The sequence below is a fragment of the Canis lupus genome, chromosome 18 (genome assembly GCF_011100685.1).
Source record: "Canis lupus familiaris isolate Mischka breed German Shepherd chromosome 18, alternate assembly UU_Cfam_GSD_1.0, whole genome shotgun sequence".
NCBI lineage: Eukaryota > Metazoa > Chordata > Mammalia > Carnivora > Canidae > Canis > Canis lupus.
In genome coordinates this window covers 52,743,812-52,762,376 of record NC_049239.1, presented here as the reverse complement: position 1 = coordinate 52,762,376, position 18,565 = coordinate 52,743,812, and the positions used below count along the sequence as shown (strand labels likewise).

Genomic DNA, 18,565 nt, shown 5'->3' with positions numbered 1-18,565 from the left:
GGCCTGAGGGGCAGGAACCTGGATTCCAGTCTTCTGTGGCCTCAGGCAAGTCACTGTTCCTCTGGGAGCCATCCCCTGTAACCTAGGGTTGGGTTAGTAGGTGGTACACTTCTTTACCTGGAGGGCGCTAAGGAACAGCCTCAAAGAATTTCGTGAAGCACTGGGAAGGAAGTTTCCCTAAAAGGAGGCAGGCTAATAGGAAAATACCCGTGGAATGAACTGAGAGATCAGCTTCTCCCCATGACAGGCCAGGGGCAGTGTTGTGTTCATCACATGTTTATTAAAGTGATAGACACCATGAATTGAGCCTGTGTGATGTCCTGGGCCATAGGCTTGTCACTTTATTTATTTATTTATTTATTTATTTATTTATTTATTTATTTATTTTTAATTTTTATTTATTTATGATAGTCACAGAGAGAGAAATAGAGAGAGGCAGAGACATAGGCAGAGGGAGAAGCAGGCTCCATGCACCGGGAGCCCGACGTGGGATTCGATCCCAGGTCTCCAGGATCGCGCCCTGGGCCAAAGGCAGGCGCCAAACCGCTGCGCCACCCAGGGATCCCGGCTTGTCACTTTATAGGCATATTACTTCACCACACCTTTGGAGGGAGGTACTACCAACATCCCCATTTTACAGGACAGGAAAACTGAGGCTGTGTGTCCAAGAGCCTAGGGAGCAAGTGAACGAACAAGCATCACTTCTCCCAAAGGCAGTAGGAATGGAAGAGTGTATTCTGGAGTCTAGGAAAAGTTGTCCTGATGTCCAGACTAAGAGACGCAGTCATTCCCCTGCTGTGAAAACAGGGTGCATTATGCATAAAAGTTGGGAATACAGAGCCATTCCCAATATCCAGGCCCCCAATCTGGGGTAGCTGCTTCTTGGGTCAGCTTCCCTCCAGTGAGGCTGTACTCATATCTGTGACATACCACTGTGTCTGCATCACAGTAGAGGAATAAATAGGACTCGGGAGCACAAAAGTGTCACTGCGTCCCTCAATGCACCATGGGATCCACCAAAGACCAATTCCAAAGACGTTGTCACTCCACAACCTGGCCCGGAGCCTTGGAGCAGGAGCTGAATGGAAGAATAAAAATACAGAGGAAAGAAGACGGTATACTCTTGGGAGGGAAGGTGGTGTGGGGGCCCCACAGGGGTATTTCTGGTATGAAGGCTCAGGCTATGGTTCCATTCCAAAGAGAGAAAAGGGGGAGGGTCAGGCTTTGTGGAGTTCCTTGGGGGCCTCTCCTTATTAGATTAGGTAGAAACTAATCAGGCAAACCAGGGGCTGTAGGCCTCAAGGGTCCTGAGGGGGCAGGGGCTGTCCCTTTCCCAGAGATAGCCCTCCCAGAAGTTCCTCTGGGAATTCCTTCAGTGGCATCTGGATAGGTGTGGAAGGGATCATGGAAGATGGCCTGGGGGCTGTGGTTTTTTACTTGGTCCATGGTGGAGGGCCTGGGTTTTGCATTTTGTCTAAATTGTGGCAAAATACAAATAACAAATTTTACCATCTTATGCATTTCTTTTCTTTTTTTTTTTTTTTTTAAAGATTTTATTTGGGATCCCTGGGTGGCGCAGCGGTTTGGCGCCTGCCTTTGGCCCAGGGCGCAGCGCGATCCTGGAGACCCGGGATCGGATCCCACGTCGGGCTCCAGGTGCATGAAGCCTGCTTCTCCCTCTGCCTATGTCTCTGCCTCTCTCTCTCTCTCTCTGTGACTGTCATAAAAAAATAAATAGATAAATAAATAAAAGATTTTATTTATTTATTTATTTGTGAGAGACACACACACACACAGAGAGGCAGTGACACAGGCAGAGGGAGAAGCAGGCTCCTGCATGGAATATGGAAGCCTGACATGGGACTCGATCCTAGGTCTCCAGGATTACACCCTGGGCTGAAGGTGGTGCTAAACCACTGAGCCACCCGGGCTGCCCATCTTAAGCATTTCAAAGTGTACAATTCAGTAGTGTTAAGGATATTCACATTGTTGGGCAACCAATTTCGAGAATTTTTTCTTTCATCTTGCAAAACCGAAACTCTGTACTCATCAAACAACAATGCCAGAATGGGTGAACTGTATAGTAAGTGAATGACATCTCAATAATGATGATTTTAAAAAAGAATTTTTACCCTGTACCCCCCAGGTGACATTGTATCTATTTTGAGACCCAGTTCCAATACCACTTATAGGAAGTTTTATGTCTTCCACCATTCAGGCCCCCAAATCCTCAAACAGAACACACCCTTTCTGTAAAACATGAACCCTCCACAGTCATTCTGGCCTGGAGACCCTCAGACTCAGAGTTCAGGGCACTAGCCCCTAGGGAGTGTAGGGTAGAGGTGGGAGCTGGTGCCCTCCTAACTTAGGCTGGAAGGCCTATGGCCCCAGCTTTGTGACTGTGGGCAAAGCACTTCTCTTCTCTGGGCCTGGGGGTCCTCACCTTGGGTGTAGAAGGCTCTGTGGGCCTGCTTTCTCCCAGCTTTTTCTGCAGGGATGCAGGATGGGCTTCACTTTCTGAGCCTGCGATGTAGGCAAGGAGAAAATTATGGGTTTTCCTTTGACAGATGAGGACATCAAGGGTCAGGTGGACAAGGCATGTTGAAGATTTCTGAGCAGGGAGGCTGCTGGCCAGCTGTTTAATCGTATAGCCCTGTACACCAGCCTGGTTAAATTATGGTCTTCGCTTTCTGTTGCTACAGTAGGTGGGCATCACTGAGGCACCCAGGTTCCCTCTGTAGCAGGGAAGATAGCTGAGTGGTCACAAAGGTGTAAGGCAGAGTGAGAAGATTCTGAAAATGGCCCTAGACCCCTCCCTGACCTCTATGTCCTGGGTGGAGATTTCACAGTGTAGTGTGGGGGATGGAGTTAAGAGAAATAACCGTTGTTGAGGTCTCGGGTCCCATAAAGGAGACCCACGACTGGAGGCCAGGAACTTTTTGTCCAGAATGCCAAACTCCTGGAATTCCACCTGTACCTTGGATACCCTGCAGTAAGGTTTTGAACAAGAGACCCCACTATCACATCTGAGGGCCCAGAGGGGCTAAAGGAGGTCCAGAGAGGCCAGCTTGCCTGGGGTGGAATGGCAGCGCCACCAGGGAGCACCTCCTGCTCTGATGCTTTGCCATTCCAAGGCTGGCTCTTTAAACCCCAGACCATGATGTCACCATAGACCGCGAAGGATGGGAGGGGGACTGCAGGCCTGAGGGCGGACTGCATTTCCCAGCAGTCTTGGGTGCACCACACCTCTCCCAGCAGGCGCCGGCTCACTGCAGACTATTAACTAATTCCGTGCCAGTATCCAAATGGGTTCTGAAGTGTCCACAGTTCTGGGGTAAGGGTGGGATTCCCCTGCGGGTGGGATGTCTGGGGCACAGATGAAGCCGACCACATCTTTGGCCTGGTATAGGATTGAGCTTCTTTCCTGCCAGGGTCCTGGCATCACCCCCATCTTCCTGGTGCAGGGTCCTGAGTCCTCTCTTCCAAGCAGTCTCTCTTCTAGAACGCGGGGGCCTAGCCCCAGTGGACCCCATCCCACTCTGCTTAAGCTTTGACCCCAGGCCCCTGCAGGGGTTACCTCTTTGGTTTGACAGCCCCCTTTAAGCGGCGAAGGGACTACATCTCCCAGCGGCCCCAGGAACTTCCTGACGCAGCGCCTCCGCCCCCCAGCCCTCGGGGAGGTGCGGGCCGGGGGGGGGGGGGGGGCGGGGGGAGGTGACTTGATGTCATCCTGAGCTGCTGGGCGGCGGGTGCCGGTGCGCACAGAGCCGGAGCTCCCGCGGCGCAGCGCCGCGCTCGGTCTGGCCCCAAGACTTGAGGAGAGGTCCGCACGCTGCCCGGGCAGCCTAGGGCGCCCCGGACACCCGCACCCCGACCTGGGGCTGACCTGGGGGCATGCTCCGGGGCCCGCGGAGCCGAGAGAGAACCCAGGAGCGCCGCCACCCAGCGCCAGCGCCAGCGCCCGGAGCGGAGCCGCTGCGAAAGAGCCCTGAACGGCAGCCGCCCCTTCCCCACCCGCAGCCCCCGGTGGTTGGGGACGGAAGTCGGGGCTTCTGAGAAGTGAGTGTCCCCCCCGCACCGGGAGGCAGATGAGATTTGGGGAGCCAAGAAGGAGGAGCTGAGGTGGGGGGAGGTTGCTAGGTTTTAGGAGGGAGGGGTGCTTGGAGATAGAGCCCCCCATTCTTGGGGAAGTCGCTGGTAGCTTGGATTAGCGGAGCCGAAGGGGGCCGTTCTGTTAGGGGCCAGGGATGAGGACGAGGTTCCCCATTCTAGGTAGGGGCTGGTTTGGGGAATAGGCCCCATTCCAAGAGGGATTGTTTTGGAACCTGGGGCTTTTCAGTCTGGGAGAAGGGTGGAACATGCTTCTGTGGGAAGGGGCTGTGCCTGTATTTAGGGTCTGGGTGCGGGTAGGAGGAAAAAGAAGACTTAAGCACTTAGACTTGAGCAGCCCTACACAGTCTCTCCTGGAAGAACTGATAGGCTCTCTCTGTTTCTTTTGCTGGTCTCTCTGCCCTGACTTCATTTTCAAAAGGTCCAGGGTGAGAACCCTAACTGGACTCTTCGGGACCCCCAGGAAGGACCTGAGACCTGAGCCATCCTCCTCTCTACTCTGCCTGCCCCCCAGGCCTGGGCAGTTGCCAAAGGCCCTGGGGGGGGGGCCGGACTGTGGTTGTGTGCACCCCCCCCTCCAGGATGGGCCCAAGTTAGTCAGCCTCACCTCATTTGGCATCCTCCAGGCCCAGAGGGAACCCCTGGGGCTCTGAAGGCTTGACCCACCACCTGGCCACCATGGAGACAAAACTGCCCCCAGCAAGCACCCCCACCAGCCCTTCTTCCCCAGGGCTATCGCCTGTGCCCCCACCCGACAAGGTGGATGGCTTCTCCCGCCGTTCCCTTCGCAGAGCCCGGCCCCGGCGCTCCCATAGCTCCTCTCAGTTCCGCTATCAGAGCAACCAGCAAGAGCTCACTCCACTGCCCCTGCTCAAAGGTGAGCCCTGCTGCTGGCTACCAGGGTACCTGTGTCCCAGGGAAGGCAAGCAAAGCTGCAGTGAGTGGTGACCAGCAGCTGGCAGTTGCATTTAGAAGGTTTAGATGGCCCCTTCCAGATGAGGGACTCCGGCACTGGAGATGACCCCCACCCCCCAGCCCTCCAGCCCTCTCTGCTGACGCATGGCCTGACTGGCCTGTCATCCTTGGAGGTGGGGCATGTGGAAGTGGCGCCACCCTGGGGGGCAGACTAGGGCCAAGGGTGGGGCTCACAGCCTGGGTTCCAGGAGGCCACTGCCTGGGTCCTGGAGCAGGTACTCAGCATGGCTCCCTGTGGATTGTTATGTAGTCTCCCCATCCCTGGGCCACAGGGCCCCCGACCAGCTGAGTCAAAGAGCACCCAAGAGATCCTCAGCCCCCAACCTCCTTCCCATTTCTGGCTCTTAGAATAGCGTGCCAGCTCTGAGAGGGAGGCACGGCTGTTTCAGGCACCTGTGGAAAGCCCGGGCATCTGGGGTCTCTTACCTTGCTTTCAATCAGGCCATCATGCTCTCTGAGCCTGGGTTAGGAAGAAGAGATGCAGCTCCTTTACCCTGCAGGAATGGAGGATTTGGTCTCTGCAGAGAGTGGGGGATGACACAAGGGCAATGGGCCTGGGGCCCGGGGAGGCTGCTCTATGGATTTGGAGGGTACGCCCATGCCCAGAGCTCTGGCACCGGGGCACAGGCTCAGCCCCCTTCCCTCTCCCCAGATGTGCCAGCCTCTGAGCTGCATGAGCTGTTGAGCCGGAAGCTGGCCCAATGTGGGGTGATGTTTGACTTTTTGGACTGTGTGGCTGACCTGAAGGGGAAGGAGGTGAAGCGGGCAGCACTCAATGAGCTGGTGGAGTGTGTGGGGAGCACCCGAGGAGTCCTCATTGAGCCTGTCTACCCAGACATCATTCGCATGGTAAGCACCTGGCCCCTGACCTCTGGGGGAGGATTGGGGGACATGGAACCCCACTGACCTGCTCAGGGCTCCCTTCTTCCATGAAGACTAACCCCACACTCTTTGGCTTAGCCTCAAGGCCTGCATCTTTCTTCCTCCTGCCCCCAGCCCCACTGCATCTGGCCCAAGTAGGCACCTCTGTGCCTGCTGGGCCTGTCCCACCCTGCACTTTGTTTTATGCTCTCCCAAGGCCTGGCGTGCATTACCCCACATCCCTTAGTTCAATGGTCTGGCTCAGGTGCTGCCTCTTCCATGAAGTTTCTCTGTGCTCAAGCTAGAACTCTCCTTTTTGCTGACTAGAATGTCGATAGACCTTACCACTTAACATCTTGTCTTCCCTACTGGACTGTGCCCAGTAGAGGGCAAGATGTATCCTGTTAACTCCTGGGTCCCCAGCCCCCAGCCCAGGGCTTCCATGTGTTCAGGTAGTGATTGTTGACGAGTGAATTGCTTGCTGGGGCAGGTGCTGAGGCTCATTAGAACTTTGGATAAGGGACCTCCTGGCTTCTGCCTTTGAGGACTCTTCCTAAACGAGCCCTGCTCCTGCTCTTCAGATCTCAGTGAATATCTTCCGGACCCTACCACCCAGTGAGAACCCTGAATTTGATCCTGAAGAGGATGAACCCAACCTTGAGCCTTCCTGGCCACATCTGCAGGTATGGGGCCTGGGGAAGGCAGGGAGCTGGATTTCAGGAGATGGGAGAGAGTCTCTAGACTGGAGGAGGAGGGCAGTAGGGCAAGGGGAAGAAGGAGGCTGTTCTTGAACTCACCTTTTTGTCTGTCCCCACTCCCAGCTGGTATATGAGTTTTTCCTGCGTTTCTTGGAAAGTCCAGATTTCCAACCCTCCGTGGCCAAGAGATATGTGGATCAAAAGTTTGTCCTGATGGTGAAGTGGGGAGCCCAGGCTGGGGGGTGCCATGGGACAGGGGCAAGCTCTCTGAGGGGTGTTGGGCTAGGATGGAAGTGACCTGGGCTTGGCCTCTCTCCCCTGACCTCCTGACCCTGGGTCCCCTAGCTCCTGGAGCTATTTGATAGTGAGGACCCCCGGGAGCGTGAGTACCTCAAGACCATCCTGCACCGGGTCTATGGCAAGTTCCTGGGGCTCCGGGCCTACATCCGCAAACAGTGCAGCCACATCTTTCTCCGGTGGGTGCCTGCTGCCTGCCCAGCTGAGGCCTGGGGAGGGAGGGGAGAGCTGGAGGGGAGAAGATGGAGCCAGAGGCTCCCATGAGCTCAGCAGGGGAAGGGTATTTATTTCCATTTTCTAGATGAGGAGACTGAGGGAGATGAACTGGTTTGCAGGGACTAACTAGGTCAGTCCTGGGGGCCTGGGATCGAATCTTCTGACCCTTGATGTGCCAGGCCGTAAAAACCCAAATAAAGGGATTCTTCCTGCAGGTGTGTATTGAGCAGCAGTGCCCCATGGGCATAGAGGCTCATATGGCCTTATAGTTGAGATTGGCTTTGGAGCTCACTGGCCTTTTTGAGTTTGGTTCAAATGTTTAGGGGAATGTGGGCAAATTTTCTCTCATCTCTAGAATGGGAATGATAGCTGTATTCACCCAGGGACAGTCATCAGGGTGAAATGAGACAGTGCCTCCAAAGCATACAGTATGTAGCTTCTTGACCAAGGCTGGGACTCCGAAACATTAGCTCTTGTGCTTGTTAGCTACAAAATAGGTGACACATGATCCCTGTCCTCCAGGATCTCAGAGTCCATTAGATCCTCTGCTTATTAACTTTGGGGCGGGTGTCATTGAACTGCTGAGCCTCGATTTCTTCATCTGCATAATGGATCTAATAAGCCATATCTTTCAGGATAATTTTGGGAAGTTCGTAATGCAGAGTAGATACTATGTTTGTCATTCTTTTGGTTGAGAGGCATGAACAAAGGTTGCAGGCTAGGTGTCTGCTGACTGGATGGGGGCCAGAAAATGAGAGTTAGGGTCTAGGGGAGAAAGAGGTTGGAATGCCTCATAGAAGAGAGGTTTGAGCACCAGTGCCTAGGCTGAGGAGGGTGATTCAGCGGAGGGTGTGGATCTCAGTGGGGCCTGGCTTGGGAAGGGAGCTAAGACTCTGGGTGGGGAGAGAGTTGGATTACTGTGCAGGGTGGGGTGGCAGGCAGGATGGCTGAGAGGAGCCTGGGCCTGCTATCATTGTTCTGAGCCTTTCCACATCCTCCTGTTCCTCTCACAGATTCATCTATGAATTCGAACACTTCAATGGTGTGGCTGAACTGCTGGAGATCTTAGGAAGGTGACTGTCTCTGGGCCTCTGCTGGAGCGTCAGGATTCTGGGAGAAAAGACTGAGGCCCAGTCATCTGAGCCCTCCTCCTCTTTTCTGTCCCCTTCTCAGCATCATCAATGGCTTTGCACTGCCCCTGAAGACTGAGCACAAGCAGTTCCTGGTCCGGGTCCTGATTCCCCTACACTCTGTCAAGTCACTGTCTGTTTTTCATGCCCAGGTAAGGCCTAGGCCTGGCCCTGCCACAGCAAAGAGATCCTGAGAGAGTTAGGGCATCCATTCAGTCAGTCCAACACTCTGCTCCAAGCCACACTAAGTCATGAATTCATAGGATCCTCCCTCACCTTCTTTCTCTTTGCTAATTCTGTTCCATATACGTCATCTACATTAGAGAATTTCCATGATGTTTTAAGGCTGATCTTGGATATCAGCTTTGTGAAGCCTTCCCAGCCTTTTCCCTCCTGACCTGCCCTAGGCAAGATTAAACTCTTCTCTTTCCATATTCCCACAGATTGTGATGTAGATTTCAATTATGGAAACTTCTGTAAAATTTGCAAGGTCTAGTTTGCTGAATATTCCCCTTGGGAGAACATGGTTGTGTCCCTGCACACAGAGCATGTGCCTGGTACATCCTAGGTAGTCAGTCAGTAAATGTTCAGTGAATGAGAGAGGAGACACAGTAAGTGAGCAAACATCTGTCCTGTCATGGTCCCCTCCTGACCTTGGTCTTCCTCTCCCCCTACCCCCACCCCACCTCAGCTGGCATACTGTGTGGTGCAGTTCCTGGAGAAGGATGCCACCTTGACAGAGCATGTGAGTACCTCTGGGGGGAAAGGCAGGCCCCACCCCTTCAGGTCTGACTCTTTTCTACTTCAACTCCCACAGGTGATCCGAGGACTGCTCAAATACTGGCCAAAAACCTGTACCCAGAAAGAGGTATGAGGAAAGGCTCTGATGTCCTCCAGAGGCGGGGGGTCAGGAGGGCTCCGTTTCTGGAGAGGAGTCAAATGTGTGTGTGGGGGAAATGGGAACAGCTGTTTCCTGTGTCCCTACCCCCAGGTGATGTTTCTGGGGGAGATGGAAGAGATTCTTGATGTCATTGAGCCCTCCCAGTTTGTGAAGATCCAGGAGCCCCTCTTTAAGCAGGTGGCCCGCTGTGTTTCCAGCCCCCATTTCCAGGTATGGGGTGGGAAGAAGGAAGGGTGGGAGCTGGGGTATGGACTAGGAGGGCTGACCAGTCCACCTAACACAGCTCTCTTCACCTTCAGTTTCTCCTCTGGACCCACCAGGGTCTGATGGGGGAGATGCTGGATTTAAGATCAGGAGACCTAGGGTCAGGCCTCAGACATGCTCCCCATGGGCTGAGGGGCCCTGGGCAATCACTTTGCCACTTCAATCTGATAGAAGCTTCCTTGTCTGTAAAGTGGACCACAGTGACCTCTTCACAAGGTGGTGATGAGTGTAGTGCCAGCCTGTTTGGTAAACTGAAATGTGCTCCAGAGGAGCTGTTATCTCTGCTCCCCTCTTCTTAGTGGCTTTTGATTTCATTAGTCCCCCTCCAGTGCCCAGCCTTTGGTTCCACTTCCTCGGGCTGGCTGTAATTGCTATATTCCTATACATGTGTGCAGACTTTTGCCCATTCTTATGGGCCTTAATGTGGTGGAAGTCAGGTCTTCCTCATGGTGACTCTGGCATTTACATTTATTAAACACTTTGTTTGATTCTTACAGTAGCCCTAGGGAGATAGCTACTATTAGCCCCATTTTATAGCTGAGAACACTGAGGCTGGGAAGTTAAAATGCCTCACCCTAGGTCATATGTCCAGTGTGTAGTGGAACTAGGATTCAATCCTGAGCATTGGACTCCAAATCCAGCTCTTTTCTCTTCACTACATTGCCTCCTATGGTGGGTCAGATGAGCCCTGAGGATTGGGGGCAGGGCACCCTGGGTTTAGGGGTGGGGGTGGATACCAGGCCTTGCACATTCAGGGAAGCCCCTACGAGGCACTCCCTTTGCCATCTTGCTGCCTCAGGTTGCAGAGCGGGCTCTGTATTTCTGGAACAATGAGTATATCCTGAGCCTCATCGAGGACAACTGCCACACTGTGCTGCCTGCTGTGTTTGGGACCCTCTACCAAGTCTCTAAGGAGCACTGGAATCAGTGAGTGCCTAGGCCTTGACCTAACCCACAGAAGCTGGGTCCAGGGCCAGGCAGTTCAGACCTGGGAGGATCAGGGAGGGGAAAGGAGCAGGGAGAGAGCAGTGCCTGTGGTGTTCAGAGCTGCATGTGTTTTTGGGGAACAGGGGTAGGCAGAGTGCAAGGGAGGGAGGCAGCGCCAAACTGAAGTGGTTCCCATTTCCTCACCCTTCCCTGGACCTTGCCAAGAACCATCGTGTCTCTGATCTACAATGTGCTCAAGACGTTCATGGAGATGAATGGAAAGCTGTTTGATGAGCTCACAGCCTCCTACAAGCTTGAAAAGCAGCAGTGAGTGTTGGGCTGGGCATGGGGGGAGAGGGGAAAAGGCAGGGAGGAGCTGGCTCCTTGGGGTTGGAAGGAGCCTAGGAGGATGGCCCATGTCCTGTGTGATCAGAAGTTTAGTCTCTCCCTGTGTTCCTGCTGGGCCATCCATGCCTGGCTCCCCACTGCACCCTCCAGTCATGCTCCCAAGTCTTCTTACAGGTATGGAACTTCCTCCCCTTCAGCTTCATGACTGCGGTCAGGGGACAGTTTCCCTGTGCTCTCTTCCCTAAGTGGAGGATCCCATAGAGTCCGTTTATTCTATTTTATTTTATTTTATTTTATTTTATTTTATTTTATTTTATTTTATTTTATTTATTTTATTTTATTTTATTTTATTTTATTATTTTATTTTATTATTTTATTTTATTATTTTATTTTATTTTTTAAAGGATTTTATTTATTTATTCATGAGAGACAGAGACAGAGAGAGACAGAGAGAGAAGAGAGAGAGAGAGAGGCACAGGCAGAGGGAGAAACAGGCTCCATGCAGGGAGCCTGATGTGGGACTCGATCCAGGTCTCCAAGATCACGCCCCGGGCTGAAGGCGGCGCTAAACCACTGCGCCACCAGGGCTGCCCTAGAGTCCGTTTATACTTGGGTGGTGGTGAGGGAGGCTGGACTGTGGGTGGGCCCGGGCAGGGGAACTGCCTCACTCTCTCTCCCCAGGGAGCAGCAGAAGGCCCGGGAGCGTCAGGAACTATGGCAAGGCCTGGAGGAGCTACGGCTACGCCGGTTACAGGGGACCCAAGGGGCCAAAGAGACACCCCTCCAACGGCTTACACCCCAGGTGGCCACCAGTGGGGGTCAGAGCTAGAGATCCCCTAGAAGGGGAGGAGCTAAATCCAGAGCTATCAGCCCCTCCATCCCCTCTCCTACCCAGGGGCCCAGAGAGACACACACCTACCCCTGGCCTTGCCAGAGTGGGCTTGGAGGGCACCCTGTCTGGCCCACTGTGGGCAGCTTTCACTGTGGGGAGAGGAGGAGAGGAGATGGTGGTCCTGGCAACAGAACTCTCAGGCCTATGTGGCAGGACTTGACCAGGGCAGGCTTGACCAGGAAGCTGCCACTGGGTACTGTACCTGCCCTGAAAAGCTGGGCTCCAGACTGCAGGCAGGTTCCCACCCTGCTCCTGCCTAGAACAAGGGGACTCAGCCCTTTGCCTGCCCCGCCTCGTGCCAGCATGAGGTCCTTCCTCACCCTACCATGGGATCCATGGTCTATTTATTCTCCCCAGCTCACCCCCAACACAGACACTGTCCTGGGCCTGGGGCATCCTCTTTCCCTCCTCTCCCTCACCCTGTACTTCCTTGTCCCCTTTTTATTTATTGGGCAGGGGGAGGGGTGAGGGCACAGGCAGAAGAGATTCCCCGTGTCCTGGGGTGGGGGGGTGTCACAGTTACCATGGTCTTTCCCCCTTCCCCTGGCTGGGGGTAGACTTAATAAAGAGAGAAACTTGAGAACTGCTTGCTTTATTTAGGGGTAGGTACAAAGAGGGGAGTGAAGTGATGACAGTCTGGTTAGGAGGCCAGGCAGAGGTAGGAGAGAGGCAGAAACTGGCGACAATCACAGAATCTTAAGGAAGCTGGAATTGTCCTGAATGAGGCTTGGGATATACAAGATATACTCCAACTCAAACCCTCTGACCAAGGCAAAGGAGGAAGGGAAAGGATGAGCTAGTAGCGCGAAAGGCGACACATGTCACACTGGCAGTCCCTGGCTGTGAAGATCTCCAGCTCCTCCTTCTGGTCCCCCCCACACTGCAGCTGCACCTTCACCTGTGGGAGAGAAGTATCCGTGTTTCACTCACCTTCCTTGGGCCATCTTAGGTTCCCATTTCTTCTGTCTCCCCACCGCCAAAGAGCCACTGCTGGGCTGGGCCTTCTCACCTTCTTCAGGCCACTGATGGTACAGCACTGAGAGACGGAGGTCATGTTATGTCGATATCCACTGGCCACCAGCACAGAGTACCGGGAAGGGAAGGCACTAGACTCACAGTGGCCCACGCAGGCCTGTGCCACATGCGAGCCCTGGCAGGTGCCTTGGCGATCACTTCGCACTGTCACATTGAAGGCTAGAAGGAGACAGGCAAGTGGGAGACAGTGCCTCTGCGAAGCCTCACCTAGTTCTGTCACTGGAATCTCAGTGTGGGTCCATTGAGGGTGCTGCCCGCCCTTCTGGACCTGTCCATTAGCTCTCTGCTCCCACCCAGCTGTCTGCCCTCAGGGTTACTCACGGTGCAAGTGGCAGCCTGGGATGGCCGCCTGCCGACCCCAACCTTCAGTGACCGCCAGGACCAGCAGGCAGAGGAACAGCGTTTGGGGAGATGCCATGGGTATCTGAAACAGCGGGTGGATATCTATCTCTAGATAAGTGTGCAGGTGGGAGGGGGAGTTCCTTACTGTGTGCCTCCAGGTGAATGAGCCAGGGTTAGGCTTATCTTTCTTTCTTTTTTTTTTTTAAGATTTTATTTATTCATTTATGAGAGACACAGAGAGGCAGAGACAGAGACACAGGCAGAGGGAGAAGGAGGCTCCCTGCAGGGAGCCGGATGTAGGACTCGATCCCAGGACCTTGGGATCACGACCCAAGCCAAAAGCAGACACTCAACCGCTGAGCCACCCAGGTGCCCCTAGGCTGGTCTTTCTGACTGGGGTGAGGCAAGCCAGTGAGTGGGGATGTCTTTTCCCTGTGTCTGCCTTTGGGTGCATGTTGTGTTTGCCTGTGTATCTCTCATGATGGGTGTGAGTGTGAGCAGCTGTCAGCCCACTGCTGTGATTCTTCCCTGGAATTTCTTCTACTATCTGAAGCACAAACATCTACCTCCATCTCCCCCATTTGCAGGCCCCAGGGCCTCCCAGAGCTTCTCCCTCCTCAGGGGGCTTACCACTTCCAAGGCCCAGGAACTGAATGGTTTGCTGAATGGGTTCCTCAGGTCTTCTGCTGGTCTCCAGACAGTGCTGGCTCTCTGGATTTTTATTTGCCAGCATTCTGGAGCCACGCCCTCTTGGAGATCAGCTTACAGGCCTGCCTCCCTGCCAGAGGCCTCAGAGCAATCCCACCTGGGAGATCCAGCTCTTCTCTGAGGTGTGGTCCTCAGAGAGAGGCTTCTGCTTTCTGCTGCCTGAGGTCCAGGGTTGGGGGAAGTGAGATGTGGAAAAAAAAACCAGGAGCTGGTGCAGCGGGTAGCATATGTGTGACTGGGGAAAGAGACTGCCCCAGTTGGGCTGCGTTTTGGCCACCAGGGCTCTTCCCTTCTTTGCTGTGTGACCTTGGGCCAAGACACTCCCCTGTTCAGGGCCTTGCTACCCCAACCTTGAAGCTACTAAACTCATTCCTGCTTGTAACCTTATCCACTATATAGGAAAAGTGTGGGGAGGATATTTTTTTAGACAAGGGAAATGACACCAGTAAGAGCCTCCTGAGATAAGCTTAGTGGCGGAGTTGGGGAGAATGGAGGGTTCTAAGTCCATTTCAGAGCTTCATTTTCACTGTTAGGCAGATGACTCATCCTGGGGGTCAGGCACAGAGTGGGGCTCCTCCTAGTCCCTGGAATAACAGGGACCTGACTCCTAGAACTGTCTGAAGCTGTCAACCCCAGCAAATCCCATTATTTCATCTAGCTCTGGCTCTGGTTTTACAGGTAAAGCATCTAAGGCTTAGAGAAGGAAAGCTACTAAAGGTAACAGAGTTAATGTCAGGCCAAATCTGTTCTCCATACATGGTGCTAAATTACACTTGGGGCAAGAATGTAGCAAGTTGGAAAAGATTCCCCTTGTCAGTACTAGCTGCATGGGCTAGGGCAGGCCAGAGATCAGAAAGAAGTCTATGGTAGTTGCCACACACACACACACACAGACACCCCCACACACACACCAGGGCCACTGCCTCACTGATTTGCTCAGAGAGGCAGAACCGGCCACACACACCACTATAGCTTGAAGGTGCCTAAGAGCTCATTGAATCCTATCCCTTCATTTTTCAGAAGAGAAAATCAGAACCAGAGAGGAAAGTGACTTTGTCAAGGCTTCACTGTAAGCTAGTCAGAGTCAAAATGGCATGCAGATCTCTAGATTCTGGAGTTGAACCTTTCAGTGGCTTTGTAAAGCAGGCCTTGTTCGGGACAGTAGGACAAAGGCAATGAACTCAACTTGTCCTTATTCCTCCAGTTCCTCTTCAGCCAATTCCTCTCAGGACCTGGGCCTGTCTACAGCAGCCACATCTCCCTATTCAGGGTAAGGCAACCAAAACAAGGGGACTCCAAGGACCTCAACATCCCAGCCCCAATTCTGCCATTCATCATGGGAACCTTCCAGCATGTGACAGACCATCAGCTCTGTTTAAAGACTAGAAGTGACAAGGACTATCTTACAAGGTGGCCCATTCTAATACTGGACATTTATAACAGATTCCTTTGTTCTGAGCTAATTTGAGTTTCCCTAAATTCCCACCTATTTGATCTTCTGTGGCCACACAACAGAAGTCTAACCTGTCTGTCCCAGGTCAGCCCTTGGGTTACATGAAGTCAGAGCTCAGGTGCCCTGGTCTTCTCCCTAGGGGCCCTAACCTGGGCTGACTTGCAGTTAATATGAGAATCTAAACTAAGTTACTGTTAAAAGCCAGAGGGATAGGTGAGTGGAAAGCATTTACCTACTGAGAGTGTGCTTTGGGGCCAAACTGGGTGAATTGGGAATAGATGATATCTTGAGGGTCAGCAGGGCTCAGGAAAGACCCCATTATAAGACCCCATTCCCTAAGCCCTGGCAGGGAGGCTAAGACTAAGGTTTGAGGTCAAGTACAGATCCCACTCTCCCAAAGCATCCTGCCAACAATAACCAGGTAGACCCAAGGAAGGTTTCAGGCATTGCTTCCCTGTATCTTCAGGAAAGAGTTTGCTTTCTCTCTACTTCATGAAATTCAGTCAATAATTCTTCATAAATAATTTATTTTCATTGAGATCCTAAGTGCTGGAGATGAAAGACCTAAACTGGCCTTCAGAGCAGTACAGTTCTCAGACTAGAACATTTTAGGAAGTTCTATTCTTTTCTTAGTGTTTTAAATTAAAAAAAAAAATCCATTGTAAAGGGGCAAAGAACAGGGCAAATCAGCAAGAGGACTCTGGGAGTTTGGGGCCAACATTGCCCATGACTGAAATGTCATACACAGGATGGAATGGGAAGAGTCACTGCAAGAGGACACTCTCCCACTGCTGCATCTGGAAAGCTCACTGGCTGCTCTTTCTGAAGAAGTAGCGAAAGGGGAAGAGAGAGCTGTGGGAAGGAGAGCAGAATGGGTTAAGTTTCTAAAGGTCCCTCCCTTCTCCCAGTCCCATTAGGGCTCCATTACCTAGGGCATTTTTGCTTTGGGGAAACCACTGAATGGATTCAAGTCTGGAGCAGCATTTGAAAAGGTACCCAAATTAGCTTATACTTAGGAGTGGGGCATGAAGAAGGAGAACTGCAATGGGGTTGCTGAGCTCTAGAGAGATAAAGGGATTTGCTAACTGTCTTTTGCAAAAAGGACTCTGAAAACACAGCCAAGATTCAGAGGGGAGAATGGAAGCATTTGATAGCCAAAGCATCTGAATGACCCAACAATAAGAATAGTCTCTGCCCAAGCAGTATTTATGGAACGAGGTCCAATTGCTAGGCACACTGGGGTGGGTTGGATAAAAATGAACAAGACATACATAGTCTTTATTAAATTCAGTTAGGGCCCTTGTGCTGAGTCTCATTTCCGTCATGTGTCTCGGGGAAAATAGAGATTATGCAGGTAATCTGCTTTCTTTTCTAATTTCCCTGGGAGACAATGAGGCTGACTCTGGAGCCAGAGCCAGATTGATGGTAGGAGAGACATCTGTCCTACCTTAGAAACCCAAAGAAGCCACCAGTTGCCAGCTCTGTGGGTCCTTTAGGTGGAAGTGGATTGTTTTGCTGCAGTGGGGGAATGATCTGCCCTGCTGGGCTGTCCTCTGACTTAGAATCTGCAAGGAAAACAGGGGAAAAGTATTAGTCTGTGGGCTACTTTCATGTGACATCCAGTATGAGCCAAGGGCAGCCTCATACCAAGATTGGTTTGAAGCCAGGTGAATTGTTTGTTCTGACCTTCCCAGTTTCATCTCAGCTCAGTTCTGAGATGCTATTCTTACCTTGGAGTATTTTTAGTTGGGCCCCTGAGATTTTTACACTGCTCAAGTCCTAGCCACCTGCCACGGATGGTGTCTTATCATGGAATGATGACTTGTTGAAGAAGTCATGTGCTTACATCCCTGAATCTGATATCTACAGTCCATACTGAAGCCTTATGCTAGACAACACCTTAACATGCATTCCTAGCCCTTGCCAAATATCCACTGCACCTTCAATATTAACACTAATGCCCTGTAGGAAGATTATTCTCCAATAAGACAAGTGAAATACATCCCTCCCAACCTTTGTGTTAAACTTTTTACCCCACATGGAAATGTTTCAAATAGCAGGAGCATCATTTTCACCATTAGAAGCATGGGAAGGACATGCATTATTTCCCTTCACTTCTCTTGGGTGCTGGGTCAGCTTTTACTATTCAAAGGCAGGCCCCAAGACCAGAGATTGGCCAATAGGCATCTCCACGGGAGCAAGGCACATCACCCAGCAAGTGTGCCCAGACTCAGAGCTCTATGCTCCTCTGCTCCTCAGAGAACTAAAGAGGACAGGACAATTATTAAAAGAGAATAAATTTCTCAGAACCTACCCTGTTCCTGGACATCAGTGATATTAAATGCTGGGGTCTCTTGCCATTCCTGATGGGTTTTTCCTTCCCTGTTCTGATTAAAAGAAGATCAAGAAAAGTTTTAAACTTTACTCCTATATAGCTTGGTGGTCTGAATGCTATTTGATGGTTGGTGGTTAGTCAATGAAGACTTCACAGGGGAAGTAGTATTTGAATGGGGCTTTGATGGATGAGTGAGATTTTGTCATAATCTCCAGGCAGGGAGATGGTCAGAGAGAACAGGGCATTCTTGATAGAGATATAATGTACAAAGGCAAAGTACCATTAACAAGTAAATGTGATGAGCATGGCTAGAGCTGGGGTGGTAGAAACATGACTATAGCCTAAGCAACCAGCACAATACAACTCAATCTTCTCCCTGTGCTACTCCTTTATAGAACTTCTTTTGTACTGTGGAGGGGACATCATATAATCTGGTTCCAAGCCCACAACATTTTCAGTTGACACCCTGATATTCAGAATCATGGTTCATATATTTAGTATTCTCTGCCAACTGGCCACTACCCTCCCTGGAAAGAACCTGAGGACCTGACTACCCAGCAGTGCTGGGAAGTTCCTTGAGCCATTGTGCTGGTGAAGAATTCTATAGCAAAGGATTATAGACTGTCAAGGTAGGTCAGCAGGCAGAGGCATGATGAGCCTCTAGGAAAGTTAGGATATAACCCCCATCCAAAGCAAAAGCTGTATTTCTAAGAGAAGATTTTCCACAAACCTTCAAATTTCAGAACACATAGGCTGCTACCTAAGCCAGATTCCTGTGAAAGTGAAAGTGAACTCTGGGGAGGAAGGAAACCATCTCTTACCTCTTCTAGGTCTCCAGGTGTACTGGCTTACAGGGGTACAGCTCTGATTTGTGGTTTGAAGAAATGATTCTTACAAATTTAATTAAACTATGATTTAGAGCTTAAATTCTGCTGCATTGGCCCTAATGTAAGCTTCTACTTAGGTCGGCAGAGGGAAACAGAAGGGCAGAGGCCCCCCAGAGCAGAGGTAAAGATTTCCCAACCAGGGGAGATTCCCCTCACAAAATAGTCTAGCATTTGTGCTCTTCTGAA

The 18,565-nt window shown here is 51.8% G+C and overlaps 2 protein-coding genes across 30 annotated transcripts in view; one reads left to right on the top strand and one right to left on the bottom strand.

The window, feature by feature from the left end:
- Positions 1-3,718: 3,718 nt before the first annotated feature.
- Positions 3,719-12,199, top strand: PPP2R5B (protein phosphatase 2 regulatory subunit B'beta). Of its 2 annotated transcripts, none has more exons than XM_038564027.1 (14): positions 3,719-4,059; positions 4,532-4,987; positions 5,738-5,934; positions 6,528-6,629; positions 6,768-6,860; positions 6,990-7,120; positions 8,171-8,230; positions 8,331-8,439; positions 8,979-9,032; positions 9,105-9,155; positions 9,279-9,398; positions 10,252-10,379; positions 10,523-10,706; positions 11,409-11,548. In XM_038564027.1, exons 2-13 carry the CDS (start codon positions 4,789-4,791, stop codon positions 10,668-10,670), a joined length of 1,392 nt encoding a protein of 463 aa, XP_038419955.1. In that variant the 5' UTR covers positions 3,719-4,059; positions 4,532-4,788; the 3' UTR covers positions 10,671-10,706; positions 11,409-11,548. The 2 variants fall into 2 exon arrangements, with proteins under 2 accessions (XP_038419955.1, XP_038419954.1); XM_038564026.1 differs by having other exon boundaries at positions 3,721-4,059; positions 10,605-10,706; positions 11,409-12,199.
- GPHA2 (glycoprotein hormone subunit alpha 2) overlaps positions 12,196-18,565 on the bottom strand; it is a 32,937-nt gene continuing 26,567 nt past the window's right edge. For 24 of the 28 annotated variants that reach the window (XM_038564031.1, XM_038564039.1, XM_038564045.1 and 21 more), the window contains 3 exons: positions 12,976-13,078; positions 12,629-12,813; positions 12,196-12,517 (listed from right to left, as the gene is read on the bottom strand). In XM_038564031.1, coding sequence (XP_038419959.1) covers positions 12,416-12,517; positions 12,629-12,813; positions 12,976-13,078 — 390 coding nt within the window. In that variant the 3' untranslated portion in view covers positions 12,196-12,415. Of the gene's footprint in view, positions 12,518-12,628; positions 12,814-12,975; positions 13,099-13,626; positions 16,010-16,604; positions 16,723-17,471; positions 17,545-18,565 lie in introns of those variants that run through there. The other 4 variants (XR_005373641.1, XR_005373642.1, XM_038564049.1 and 1 more) reach the window with 3 other exon arrangements.

Excerpts from the sequence above, each read along its gene's own strand:
- PPP2R5B (XM_038564026.1), top strand. The coding sequence starts at position 4,789 with ATGGAGACAAAACTGCCCCCAGCAAGCACCCCCACCAGCCCTTCTTCC. Across the intron at positions 4,988-5,737 it reads TCCACTGCCCCTGCTCAAAG|ATGTGCCAGCCTCTGAGCTG; the intron begins GTGAGCCCTGCT and ends CCCTCTCCCCAG. Across the intron at positions 6,630-6,767 it reads CTTCCTGGCCACATCTGCAG|CTGGTATATGAGTTTTTCCT; the intron begins GTATGGGGCCTG and ends CCCCACTCCCAG.